The 13,431-nt window shown below is 34.0% G+C and overlaps 1 protein-coding gene across 1 annotated transcript; it reads right to left on the reverse strand.

Annotated features, from left to right (window-relative positions):
* Positions 1–8,271: 8,271 nt before the first annotated feature.
* Positions 8,272–13,256, reverse strand: LOC132719632 (delta-like protein C). The gene is made up of 4 exons (XM_060703435.1): positions 12,292–13,256; positions 10,442–10,580; positions 9,231–9,437; positions 8,272–8,312 (listed from the first exon to the last, which is right to left on the reverse strand). The coding sequence occupies exons 1-4, from the start codon at positions 12,391–12,393 to the stop codon at positions 8,272–8,274; spliced, it is 489 nt and encodes a 162-aa protein (XP_060559418.1). The 5' UTR covers positions 12,394–13,256.
* Positions 13,257–13,431: the final 175 nt, after the last annotated feature.

Below are 13,431 nucleotides of genomic sequence, written 5' to 3' on the forward strand. Positions count from 1 at the left end.
TGAATTAAATTACAATCTTGACCTTTATAAATCAGTGTTCGTTTTGTCAATATGCTTGAATAAAAAACTTAATATGATGATTTTTTTTAAATTTCTTTGGTCCATTTCATAATTACTTCATGTTATCAATGTATAAAAATTTTAGTTTTAAAAGATCCCGTATTTTTTCTTTTTTTTTTTTAATTTTAAGAAAACACCTGTCACGCGCGATCGTCGTCACGGGGCTTTGAGACATCATAAAGAATCCCAAATTCATCATTGCGCGCTATTTCCGGAATATTCCGAGGTCAGCCAATCAGAGATGAGTTCTTCCCGCCACGTCATCAAGTAGCAACTACGACCTTTCATTTATTCTTTAGAAATATGTGTAATTCTGTTTTTTATTTGACTAAAATTACCACCACAGTAAACGTATAATTATGATTCAAATACTAGTAACTATTTTGAAAAAAAAAATCTTTCCCGATTTAATAATTTTTTATTTTTTCTAAGAATCTTAGAAATACATGACTTAATGTATTGCCTGAAACTACATGAATATCGCAGAAGGCCAAAACTACAATATAAATAATGTCTATACATTCAAAAGGACAAAGATATGCCCCTTAGAGTCTTATCTTATTTTGTAAAAATGCTGTCTTGGTCACAAATTTGCGCGAGTTGCGGCCCGGAACCGGATGGTAACAATGCGAATTGTTTAAAGATAAAACAACACGGATTTCCGACTCCAGCTCATTTCACAAACACCCCCAAAAATCGTGTAATAAGTTACAATATTCTTTTTATACAATAAACAATAGCAGTTAAAAGTCGTCTAAATAAAAAACTAAGTAATGGGAGGTAATTTAACAAAAAAGTTAAAATCGAGATGCAGAGTTATTCATCTTGACTTTTTCCTTGGAATTTAATGTACTGTTTTCACATTGTCTTTGAGTACATCAACAAAGTAAACTTTAAGAACTGAGCTCCTTGTGCCAACCGGGTTCCGCAAATAACTGTCAACTCCTCCACATTATTCGTCTTAAGCCAGTTATGAAGACTAATTGGACCATCCTCGCAGTCTGATCAGGATCCATGCTGTTCGCTATCAGTTTCTCTACTTGTTATACGGGTCGTAAGCGAACAGCATGACTCCTGATCAGACTGCGCGGATGCGCAGGCTGGTCTGGATCCATTCTGGTCGCAAACCCATTATGTTGGTTTTGTCATGACGCGGCTAATATATATGGTGGACTTCTGAACACCTCATCATTGCTTGAAATTATTCAAACAAGCGAAATATAAAGTTATTTTTAGATAAAATGGAGACATGGATATACAGGCTGCATTGGTTCTATAAAATATAAAGTCGCACCAACAGTGTAAACACCTTTAGTCTGCTGATGGCAATAGATTCTGTCTGATCATGTTCTGCATAGTGTTCGCTATTCAATCAGATCATATTTTGAATATTTCCCTAAAAATGATGTATGTTGAAAGATGGACAAGTCCATTTAAGATATTTAGCGCGGTAAAGGGTGAAGGTCATATGGCCAAAATTTCAAAGCGGATACCTTCTACGATCATTATTGAGTAATCATGGACATTCAATATAAGATAGCTACATAAAAAAATATGTTTCCGACGAACGCAGACGCTGGGGTTGTGGCTTACCGCCATATCTCACTCAGAATACTTCTTATTTTGATGAAATAATAAATGTGCCATCCTGTTTCTGTAATACTTTGCACGCAGGCGAAAACAACCACTAGAAAAATAAAATAACAAAAAACATAAAATAGATCAGGTTTTAAGCAATTTGTGTTGGTAAAATTTATTCAGTAAAAGACTGCATTTTTAATTATTGTTTTGTTATTGCTGTTCTTTTTTTAATTTGCTTCATTGACCAAATTTGCAGTTGTGTTTTTTATATATAACTTGAAAAGTTTTATTGCCTATCAATTTTTATCACTATCTATCCATCTAAATACTGTATAATTAAGTAAGACTATTTGAAGACCTTTTGGTCACATACTTCAAGTACTTTGATATTTACAATGTGATGTACTTACCGAAATAATCTGATAAATTTACAAGATAAATACACGCTGGGCGTGTGTCCAACTGTACGTTATCATATTGTTCGAACAAATGTCATCTGGTTATCTACAAGATGTCATCAGGTCGTATTTATGGTAACACACTTGTTTATATACATAACCGGACAATGTTTTTGATTTGCAGGGTAATAAATACACCTGTTAACACATGTACATTTGTTATTAGGTAATACTGAAATCCTGAAAGCTTTGGTAATCAATAAAGAGTAAAAATGACACCTCACAAAGGCAAATAGAGGGTTCATAGAAATGTTAAAACAAGGGGCACCTAACATTTTTTAAATTGGTACTTGTTTTGTGAAATAAGCATAATATCAACCTTTTTTGAAAAATTCTAAAATACATATATTGACGAATTTTGCAGTATTTTTTCAATGTATTTCAACTGCATTACAAATACTATTCTGTATATTTTGATCTCTTTTTTGGATAAATTACATGGGTTGCAAGTGCAGTTTGCAATGTGTAAATTATATTCTTTGATCATTTCACAATATTTTACATTTTAATAAATTTCCAAAATTTTCATGAAAATTAGCAGGAATCAGAAGGCGTGCTGCTTTAATGTAGAAAAAAGTTTTTCAAGTTTGTTATACTAGTAAAATATAAAATAATACAGTGTACATTTCATCATATTTGTTTTATTAAAACTATATAATAATGTCAACAAAATAAAACTCATATATATGTAAAATATTGCACACAAACTAAAATTATATTGCACAATTAAACATTAATTATAATGATATGTATTTTTTATTATTGGGATAAAATACATATAAATATTAAATAGTACTCCAGGCCAAAAAAAAAAAAAAAAAAAAGAAACCATTACAATATGAATAAATTATTATATTTTTAACTAAAATATACAATTCTAATAGAATAATCACATAAAATGCTTATCAGAGGAATGCTTTGTACTATCATGATCACTTTAAAGTGGATTGGTCTACAATGGGCACAATTTCAATAAATATTTCAAATATTGATAACAACAATAGAAATGCATCACTTGGATATTCTTATTTCAATAATTTCTTACTAAGTATTTATTGAACAAAAAATGTTGATCTAGTTCCAAGTGATTTTGTATGAACATTTACATGATGAAAAATAATATTTTGTTCTAGAACATTTTATTATCTGCTCTATATTAATATAATATAATACAATATCAGATAGAGAATGATGACTATTTAACACTCACCAACAAGTTCCATAATTAATTTTTTCAAAGTTTAGTTCATAAGAATTTATTTTAGTTTGATTATGTTGGAAGCTCTAAGCTTATTGAAACACCCCCGAATTCGTTTCTGAAACCAACCAGTACAAAGCAATAAATGTAAAGTTTCTTGCTCAGGAAACAACTGCTTGCCCCTGACAGGGTTCAAACCTTAGATTCTTTAGATTACTAGTCTGTGTTAATCACTCAGCCATACCTCAACTCATTGGTAGTTCCTTGACATGTGTGGTACTGAATACTGCAAACTTAATTACTTATGGTTTTGCATACTTTACATTATGAAGCAATTCGCTTTAAACTGAATGAGACAAAAATAGATTCTAAAACTTATTTGAACCACTCGAGTCCAATTTCTGAAACTTAAACCAATAAATACTGAGGCTATATATAATGTTCATGACCACATTAAGTCTTGCACCAATCAAGTCCCATTCCTGGAACTAACCAATACTTAGGCTATATATAAATTAATGTTCATGACCACATTAAGTCGTGCACCAATCAAGTCCCATTCCTGGAACTAACCAATACTTAGGCTATATATAAATTAATGTTCATGACCACATTAAGTCGTGCACCAATCAAGTCCCATTCCTGGAACTAACCAATACTTAGGCTATATATAAATTAATGTTCATGACCACATTAAGTTGTGCACCAATCAAGTCCCATTCCTGGAACTAACCAATACTGAGGCTATATATAGAATATCTTCATGACTACATTAAATCTTACACCACTCAGGTCCAATTTCTGGAACTAACCAATACTTAGGCTATATATAGAATATCTTCATGACTACATTAAATCTTACACCACTCAGGTCCAATTTCTGGAACTAACCAATACTTAGGCTATATATAGAATATCTTCATGACTACATTAAATCTTACACCACTCAGGTCCAATTTCTGGAACTAACCAATACTTAGGCTATATATAGAATATCTTCATGACTACATTAAATCTTACACCACTCAGGTCCAAATTCTGGAACTAACCAATACGTAGGCTATATATAGAATATCTTCATGACTACATTAAATCTTACACCACTCAGGTCCAATTTCTGGAACTAACCAATACTTAGGCTATATATAGAATATCTTCATGACTACATTAAATCTTACACCACTCAGGTCCAAATTCTGGAACTAACCAATACGTAGGCTATATATAGAATATGTGCATGACCACATTAAATCTTACACCACTCAGGTCCAATTTCTGGAACTAACCAATACGTAGGCTATATATAGAATATGTGCATGACCACATTAAGTCTTGCTCCACTCAGGTCCAATTTCTGGAACTAACCAATACGTAGGCTATATATAGAATATGTGCATGACCACATTAAATCTTACACCACTCAGGTCCAATTTCTGGAACTAACCAATACGTAGGCTATATATAGAATATGTGCATGACCACATTAAGTCTTGCTCCACTCAGGTCCAATTTCTGGAACTAACCAATACGTAGGCTATATATAGAATATGTGCATGACCACATTAAGTCTTGCTCCACTCAGGTCCAATTTCTGGAACTAACCAATACGTAGGCTATATATAGAATATGTTCATGACCACATGAAGTCTTGCACCATTCAAGCCAAATTCCTGGAAGTAACCAGGTTATATGATGATTATATACAGAATATGGTTAAGACCACATTAGGTCTTACACCATTGATCAATGGGTTCAGAAGACGAGCTTTGTTTCAGCAGTGTAAGATTATGATATGATGATATCAAAATGTATACATGAAATTAGTTTAACCCCTGCAGAATGACCCCCTGTAGAGCAAAAGCCTCATTGCAACAACAATATAAATATTTTCCCAAAGTAAGATACCACAATAGATTTAACCTCTATATAGCAAGACCTCTATATAGCAGTGTCTCTAAGCAACAACTAAAATCAATGTCTTTTAGAAGGATATTGCTATGCAGAGGTTGAATTGTAGTTCAATATATGAGAAAGGTTTAAATTTTACATATCAATATTTAGTTAATCATATACATTACTCATTGGATATGGAAATGACAATTTACATATAATGTTATTTTTATAATGTATCTTTCTATCATAGAACCATTCAAAACAAGATATGTTTGTAAAACATGTATGCCCCCTATCAGCAGCCAATTAGTCATGTGATAAGGTTATTATGACTTCTGACCCAGTGATCAAACAATTAATAAGGGTTATCAAGTATCTACTGGTCATGACCTTAACCTTTGACCCCTTGACCCAAAACTCAATAGGGGTCATCTGCATGTCACGACCAATCATCATACAAAGTTTGAAGTTCCTAGGCCTAAGCGTTTTTAGTTAATTGATCGGAAACCGTTTTAACATACAAGGTCAATGTGACCTTGACCTTTGACCCCTTGACCCCAAAATCAATAGGTCATCTGCTGGTCATGACCAATCACCATACCATGTTTGAAGTTCCTAGGCCAAAGGGTTCTTAAGTTATTGATTTGAAAGCATTTTTACCTACAAGGTCAAAGTGACCTTGCCCTTTGACCCCTTAACCCCAATATCAATAGGGGTCATCTACTGGTCATGACCAATAATCATACCAAGTTTGAAGTTCCTAGGCCTAAGGGTTCTTAAGTTACTGATCGGAAACCGTTTTTACCTAAGAGGTCAATGTGACCTTGACCTTTGACCCCTTGACCCCAAAATCAATAGGGGTCATCTACTGATCATGACCAATCACCATATCAAGTTTGAAGTCCCTAGGCCTAAGGGTTCTTTCGTTATTGATCGGAAACCGTTTTTACCTAAGAGGTCAATGTGACCTTGACCTTTGACCCCTTGACCCCAAAATCAATCGGGGTCATCTACTGATCATGACCAATCACCATACCAAGTTTGAAGTCCCTAGGCCTAAGGGTTCTTTCGCTATTGATCGGAAACCATTTTTGCTTACAAAGTCAATTTGACCTTGACCTTTGACCCCTTAACCCCAAAATCAATAGGGGTCATCTGCTGGTCATGACCAATCACCATACCAAGTTTGAAGTTCCTAGGCCTAAGGGTTCTTTCGTTATTGATCGGAAATCGTTTTTACCTACAAGGTCAATGTGACCTTGACCTTTTGACCCCTTTACCCAAAAATCAATAGGGGTCATCTGCTGGTCATGACCAATCACCATACCAAGTTTGAAGTTCCTAGGCTTAAGGGTTCTTTTGTTATTGATCAGAAACCGTTTTTACCCAAAAGTTCAATGTGACCTTGACCTTTGACCCCTTGACCCTAAAATCAATAGGGGTCATCTACTGATCATGACCAATCACCATACCAAGTTTGAAGTTCCTAGGCCTTAAAGTTCTTTAGTTATTGATCGGAAACTGTTTTTGCTTACAAGGTCAATGTGACCTTGACCTTTGACCCCTTGACCCCAAAATCAATAGGGATCATCTACTGATCATGACCAATCACCATATCAAGTTTGAAATTCCTAGGCCTTAAGGTTCTTTAGTTATTGATCGGAAACCGTTTTTGCTTACAAGGTCAATGTGACCTTGACCTTTGACCCCTTGACCCCAAAATCAATAGGGATCATCTACTGATCATGACCAATCACCATATCAAGTTTGAAGTTCCTAGGCCTTAAGGTTCTTTAGTTATTGACCGGAAACCGTTTTTGCTTACAAGGTCAATGTGACCTTAACCTTTGACCCCTTGACCCCAAAATCAATAGGGGTCATCTACTGGTCATGACCAATCACCATACCAAGTTTGAAGTTCCTAGGCCTAAGGGTTCTTTAGTTATCACTCGGAAACCATTTGGTCTACGGACCGACGGACCGACAAGTGCAAAGCAATATACCCCCTTTTCTTCGAAATGGGGGCATAATAATGTCATACAATACATTGTCATAATGATTATAATTTTGTTACTTTATATATAATAAAAAATAAATTTCAAAATACAACAGCACAAAATGAGTTTTCTGACAGCATACTGTCTCTCATTTGATAAAATGTCTTGCATGTTGTCATGTCCTGCTGAATTCCTACAACAATGTCTGACTTTGAATTTAAAAGCATCTGTTAATTTTAACCATCAAACTGCTGGAACAAGCAGACCACTGGATTTTTCAATCCTTATCTTGTAATATACACCAGGGTTATAGGGTTATATTGCAAACAAACATTTATATATGATCATATAACCTATCAGAAATATTTATAAAAAATTTATATAACAGCAAAATTCCATTATTTAAAAAAAAAAGTGAGATTTGTTCATAAATTGACAGCAGTAAAAAACAGTAACATTGTGTATATAAAACTATATAAATGTTACGATTATCCAATGATAAGTTATATTACAAACATGCAGTATTATAATGTGATACATATTGCCACCTATGTGAATATAATAAAATAACAAAAATAAAGGAACTCTATACTGATAAAAACAGATCATAACTTTCATATTAGAATTACTTGATATGAAATATAAATGTCAAAATGAACAATTAACTTTGTATATAGTTGACATGACTAGAATATGTATAGGAATTCTTTTATGTACATTTTACAAATGTACTTTGACTAGAAAATATATGTAAACTCTACTATCCCAAAACCAACTATTTCATACATCACACTGCTCACATTCTACCTTTAAATAACAAACTTATCATAATTTGACCCTGGAATTGTCCACTTTCAAATTAAGGGATTTCAATGTTAAGAAACAAATTTACATGCTGGCATGACTATTGTAGAGTAAGATAGCTCTGTCACTATCTCGGCTACAGGTAAAATACTAAAATGTTTATTGCACATCATTCTGTATGTACTGTATATAAGTGAAACATTATCATACACCATTGCACTTCTTCATGTATATAGGCTTCAACAAATGTTATTGCTTCATATCAAACAGTTAGATTTGTTTATTCTACAACAATGGTTTCACAACGACTGCCTGTGAATCCTGAAATATAAATATGACATGACTGCATAATAACACATAATACATATCTAAACAAGAGGTGCCACATAAACAGATAATGTTTCCACCTTATTGCAGTAACAGGTAAACTTCTTATATAATCCAATAGGAGTTAATCAGTTACTGTACTAAGGTAACAACTTGACTGCTTGATCTAAATGCTTGATAAAATTTGTTTGTTTGGTTTTTGTTTGTTTGTTTGGTTCCAATGTGCACCAACACAGTGTAGGTCACATGGCACAAAAACTGGAAAGGCAATATTGGCTAACAAACAAACTTTAATCAACACCAAGGGTCAAAACCACTGCATCTGCAAGAGCCAATAGATTGAACCCATTTAATCGCCTTTTACGGAGGCTGCTATTCTGATGCCTCTACCTGTAAAGGCAACCCGTCAGCCACAAGGGGCGCTTCATAGAATAATCACAGCCTGAATATTGCAGGAATTTTTCAAAAGGTCCCAAGGAGGGATAACTCAGTGACAATAAATGCTGGAGTTATAGGTCTTGGACCCAGTGAGTGAGTATTATGTAATTATGACCTTAAAGGGATTTGTTGTTTCAAGTTAATATATTTAGTGAATGAATCTTGATGTCAAAACCTTTACTTCAAATTTTTGAAAATCTCAATGCGGAACAATTTTAACTAATTACAGGTCTTGAATAGTTACTGACTATTATACTCCCAAAGACATTTTATAAGAAGACTTAAGTGAATATACTTTCTGTGATCATTGATTAATGAGATATGAAGCTACAAATTGTAATCACATAAATTTTGAGATAGTATTTTATACCATCTATCAATTATACATATAAAACACATATAGATCATATACAAAAAAGCAAACTATTAAAATCAGCTTAAAAACCTCAAAAGGTCTAGATAGTAAAATTATACCTTCCAGACATGTACAAAGTGGACTATATATATCCTCCGGCTTTATATAACACTGCCCTCCATTTAGACACGGAGGGACCCTCGAGGCACAAGCATCATAGCTCACTTCACAATGTGTGCCTCTATATGGTGGTTTACACGCACACACATAGCCCCTATCACCCTGAGAAAACCTTGTACAAGTTCCATTGTTCCGGCACGGATGAGCTGAAACAAATTGATAATACTTAAAGATAAATGAGCCGTGTCACGACAAAACCAACGTAATGGGTTTGCGACCAGCATGGATCCAGACCAGCCTGCGCATCCGCGCAGTCTGATCAGGATCCATACTTTTTGCTATCAGTTTCTTTACTTGTTATAGGGTCTGTAAACGAACAGCATGGATCCTGATCAGACTGCGCGGATGCGCAGGTTGGTCTGGATCCAAGCTGGTCGCAAACCCATTATGTTGGTTTTGTCGTGACACAGCTCATATATGTCTACATAAGATTTCTTTTTATAACAAGACTCTCTTGTTACAGAGAATATCATTTTCAATTTTCAAAACAACCTGTGGCTTTCTGAAGGGGAAAGAAGGAAAACCTGAAATAAAATTCCAAAAACTGAAAATGTAATTTGCCCATACATTTTATAGAAAATTTTAATTTCAATTCAATTTAACATGCATTATATAAGTCAGCTGCTGTTAAGTCATGGTTCTGTTGATGAATGTGCACAGGGCATTTCAGGGAAAATAAAGCATTTTTAGGTGAAAATATACCTATTTTGGTCTAGAGAAACAGCCTTTATTCGGCTGTTATATAATGGGGAAAATTCACTGTTAACACTGTAATATAGCCATTTCCTTCTTCTTTAAATGAAATAAATTTGAAATAAATCATTATGACATCATCAACATAATTTAAATCATTGATGACGTCACTTAAATTATAGTACATAACGCAGGATTTTGCCTTTTTTCTTCTTTTTTTTTACATTTTTGGCTATAAAATATCCTGTGATAAAAAGAATTCTAGATTAATGGTAATTTGATATAAACTTCCATTAAACATGTATCAGTAATGAATAAGATGTAAATGACATACATATACCAAAGAAAGGTTAAATTCACATACCTTATTTGTTGTTTCAGCAGATTATGTTTTAGACAAAAAAAAAAAAATACTGAAAAAATAGGAATTCAAATTATTATTTTTACTACAACTTACCAGAGCAAGGATCTTCTTCCTGGCAAGATTTGCCGACGTATCCAGCTTGACAAAGACAAGTTCCTAGCTGACAGTATCCCCCATTTAAACATGGTGAAACAGTACAATCATAATCCTCGGCATTTTCACAATAATCACCCTGTAACACAAAGGTAACAAGAGCCATGTCAACATGGCCATCCCCCGCCGAATGTGTTTGCTCGTTGGAAGAATGTATATGTAGTAGAGCAGAATAATTCCATTTTAAGAGGTCTTTTGGTAATGAAAACTGATGGCTATAGTGATTACAGATTTGAAACCTATGTGAATACTGATGGCTGAATATAACAAAGGGCAATTACTGAAAAATAATGCAGGGTAGGTTATATTTATTGTGTGCTGCATCCCTCCTCAGTAAAATCTATCCACCTATGAAGTTTCAAGTTGATACCTCAAATACTTTTTGAGAAAAAAATTGAATTGAAAAATTAAGTATGAAAAATAACAAAGGGCAATAACTCAAAAATTATAAAAGGTAGAGTTATCATTCTTGTGCACTGCACACCTCCTGAATTAGATCTATGCACCTATGAAGTTTCATAATGATATCTCAAAGGCCTTTTGAGTTATGCTCTGGACAAAAATTAATTTTGAAAAATAAAAAAAGGGCAATAACTCAAAAATTATGCAAAATAGAGTTATCATTCTTGTGCACTGCACTCCTCCTCAATGAGATCCATCCACCTATGAAGTTTCAGTTGATACCTCAAATACTTTTTGAGATAAACTCTGGACAAAATAGTATGAAAAAGAACAAAGGGCAATAACTCAAAAATTGTACAGGGAAGAGTTATCATTCTTGTGCACAGCATTCCTCCTCAATAAAATCTATCCACCTATGACATTTCATGTAGACATCTCAAACACTTTTGAGTTATGCTCCACTCGGGTGAAAAATTAGGTATGAAAAATAACAAAGGGCAATAACTCAAAAATTATGAAAGGTAGAGTTATCATTATTGTGCACTGCACACCTCCTGAGTGAGATCTATGCACCTATGAAGTTTCATTTTGATATCTCAAAGGCTTTTAGAGTTATGCTCTGGACAAAAATTAATTTTGAAAAATAACAAAGGGCAATAACTTAAAAATTATGCAGGGTAGAGTTATCATTCTTGTGCACTGCACTCCTCCTGAATGAGGTCTATCCACCTATGAAGTTTCAAGTTGATTACTCAAATACTTTTAGAGATATGCTCCGGACAAAAATGTCGGACGGAAGGACGGACGGAAGGTCGGACGGACGGAGACTATTTCTATATCCCCCGCCGCCTTTTCGGCGGGGGATAATTAAGAGTTATCAGTAAAAGTGATTAATATTATCTAAATACCATTTTGACCCAGAGAAGAGTTTGAATCATGTTTTTTTTGTTTTTATTTTTTTTAATTTTTTTTATCAAATTTGAAAATATCATTGAAATATGTATGTATATCAGTTAAAATATGAAATATTACTTTAATCTGTTGTTTTTTTTTTTTAATGAATAATCATCTATTTATATAATTACATTTACAGTATTTTTTTTGCAATTAAAAATTTACAGCAAGGTAAAATATTATTAGTATTTAAATAAACTGAGCCTGAATTTCTTAATGTAAAACCTGTCCAGTATCTACAAGTCATGTATGTAAAACCAAACGTTCTTGAGATGATCACCTTACCATGCTTCCTCATGAGACCCGACTCAGAGTACTGGTGTAGATGAAATGTACTATAGAGTGAACAGAATATCATTTTAACAACTGAGCTTAAATAAATATTGTTAAAACTTAAAAAGATAAAAAAACAACAAAACAAGAACAATACAAACCATGAATCCAGACTGACACTGGCAGACAGACTGACCATCTTTGATCCAGCATTCACCACCATTCTTACATGGTGAAGTCATACAGGCATCCTCTGTAGACATTTAAAATATTTAGTACATGTATATATTTGCCGCGCCATGACAAAACCAACACAAGAGCTGTCGGTAGGACAGCATGCTCGACTATTCTTAGTGCTTGATAGTAAAAAAAATGCCTGATACAGTTACCTCCTCCTGTTGACAGGTTGGGGTCATGATGGTGAACAAGTGTGCAAAGTTTCAAAGCCATATGTCAATGGACTTTGAAAATATTTGAACTATTACAAAAACTTTAACGTAAATTCTAAGTCGAAAAAGGGGCATAATTCTGTCAAAATGCTTGATAGAGTTACCTCCTCCTGTTTACAGGTTGGGGTCATGATGTTGAACAAGTGTGCAAAGTTTCAAAGCCATATGTCAATGGACTTTGAAAATATTTGAACTATTACAAAAACTTTAACGTAAATTCTAAGTCAAAAAAGGGGCATAATTCTGTCAAAATGCTTAATAGAGTTACCTCCTGCTGTCTACAGGTTGGGGTCATGATGTTGAACAAGTGTGCAAAGTTTCAAAGCCATATGTCTATGGACTTTGAAAATATTTGAACTATTACAAAAACTTTAACGTAAATTCTAAGTCGAAAAAGGGGCATAATTCTGTCAAAATGCTTGATAGAGTTACCTCCTCCTGTCTACAGGTTGGGGTCATGATGGTGAACAAGTGTGCAAAGTTTCAAAGCCATATGTCAATGGACTTTGAAAATATTTGAACTATTACAAAAACTTTAACATAAGTGGTTACGCCGACGCCGACGCTCGGGTGACTGCAATAGCTCTACTTATTCTTATCGAATAGTCGAGCTAATAATGGGTTTGCGACCAGCATGGATCCAGACCAGCCTGCGCATCCGCGCAGTCTGATCATGATCCATGCTGTTCGCTTACAGACCCTATAACAGGTAGAGAAACTGATAGCGAACAGCATGGATCCTGATCTGGTCTGGATCCATGCTGGTCGCAAAACCATTATGTTGGTTTTGTCATGGCGCGGCTCATATTGACAATTATAAATGACAGGTGTGTTGAAATTCATATGAATTTA

Source organism: Ruditapes philippinarum, unplaced genomic scaffold (genome assembly GCF_026571515.1).
Source record: "Ruditapes philippinarum isolate M1 unplaced genomic scaffold, ASM2657151v2 ctg3707_1_1_1_1, whole genome shotgun sequence".
NCBI classification, from domain to species: domain Eukaryota; kingdom Metazoa; phylum Mollusca; class Bivalvia; order Venerida; family Veneridae; genus Ruditapes; species Ruditapes philippinarum.

What these genes read in the sequence shown, in the direction of transcription:
- LOC132719632 (XM_060703435.1), bottom strand. Translation starts at nt 12,393, where the DNA reads ATGTCTACAGAGGATGCCTGTATGACTTCACCATGTAAGAATGGTGGT. An exon ending in AGTGTCAGTCTGGATTCATG is followed by an intron (nt 10,581 to 12,291) that starts GTTTGTATTGTT and finishes TTTGTGTTACAG; the next exon opens with GGTGATTATTGTGAAAATGC. An exon ending in ACTTTGTACATGTCTGGAAG is followed by an intron (nt 8,313 to 9,230) that starts GTATAATTTTAC and finishes TTTATATTTCAG; the next exon opens with GATTCACAGGCAGTCGTTGT.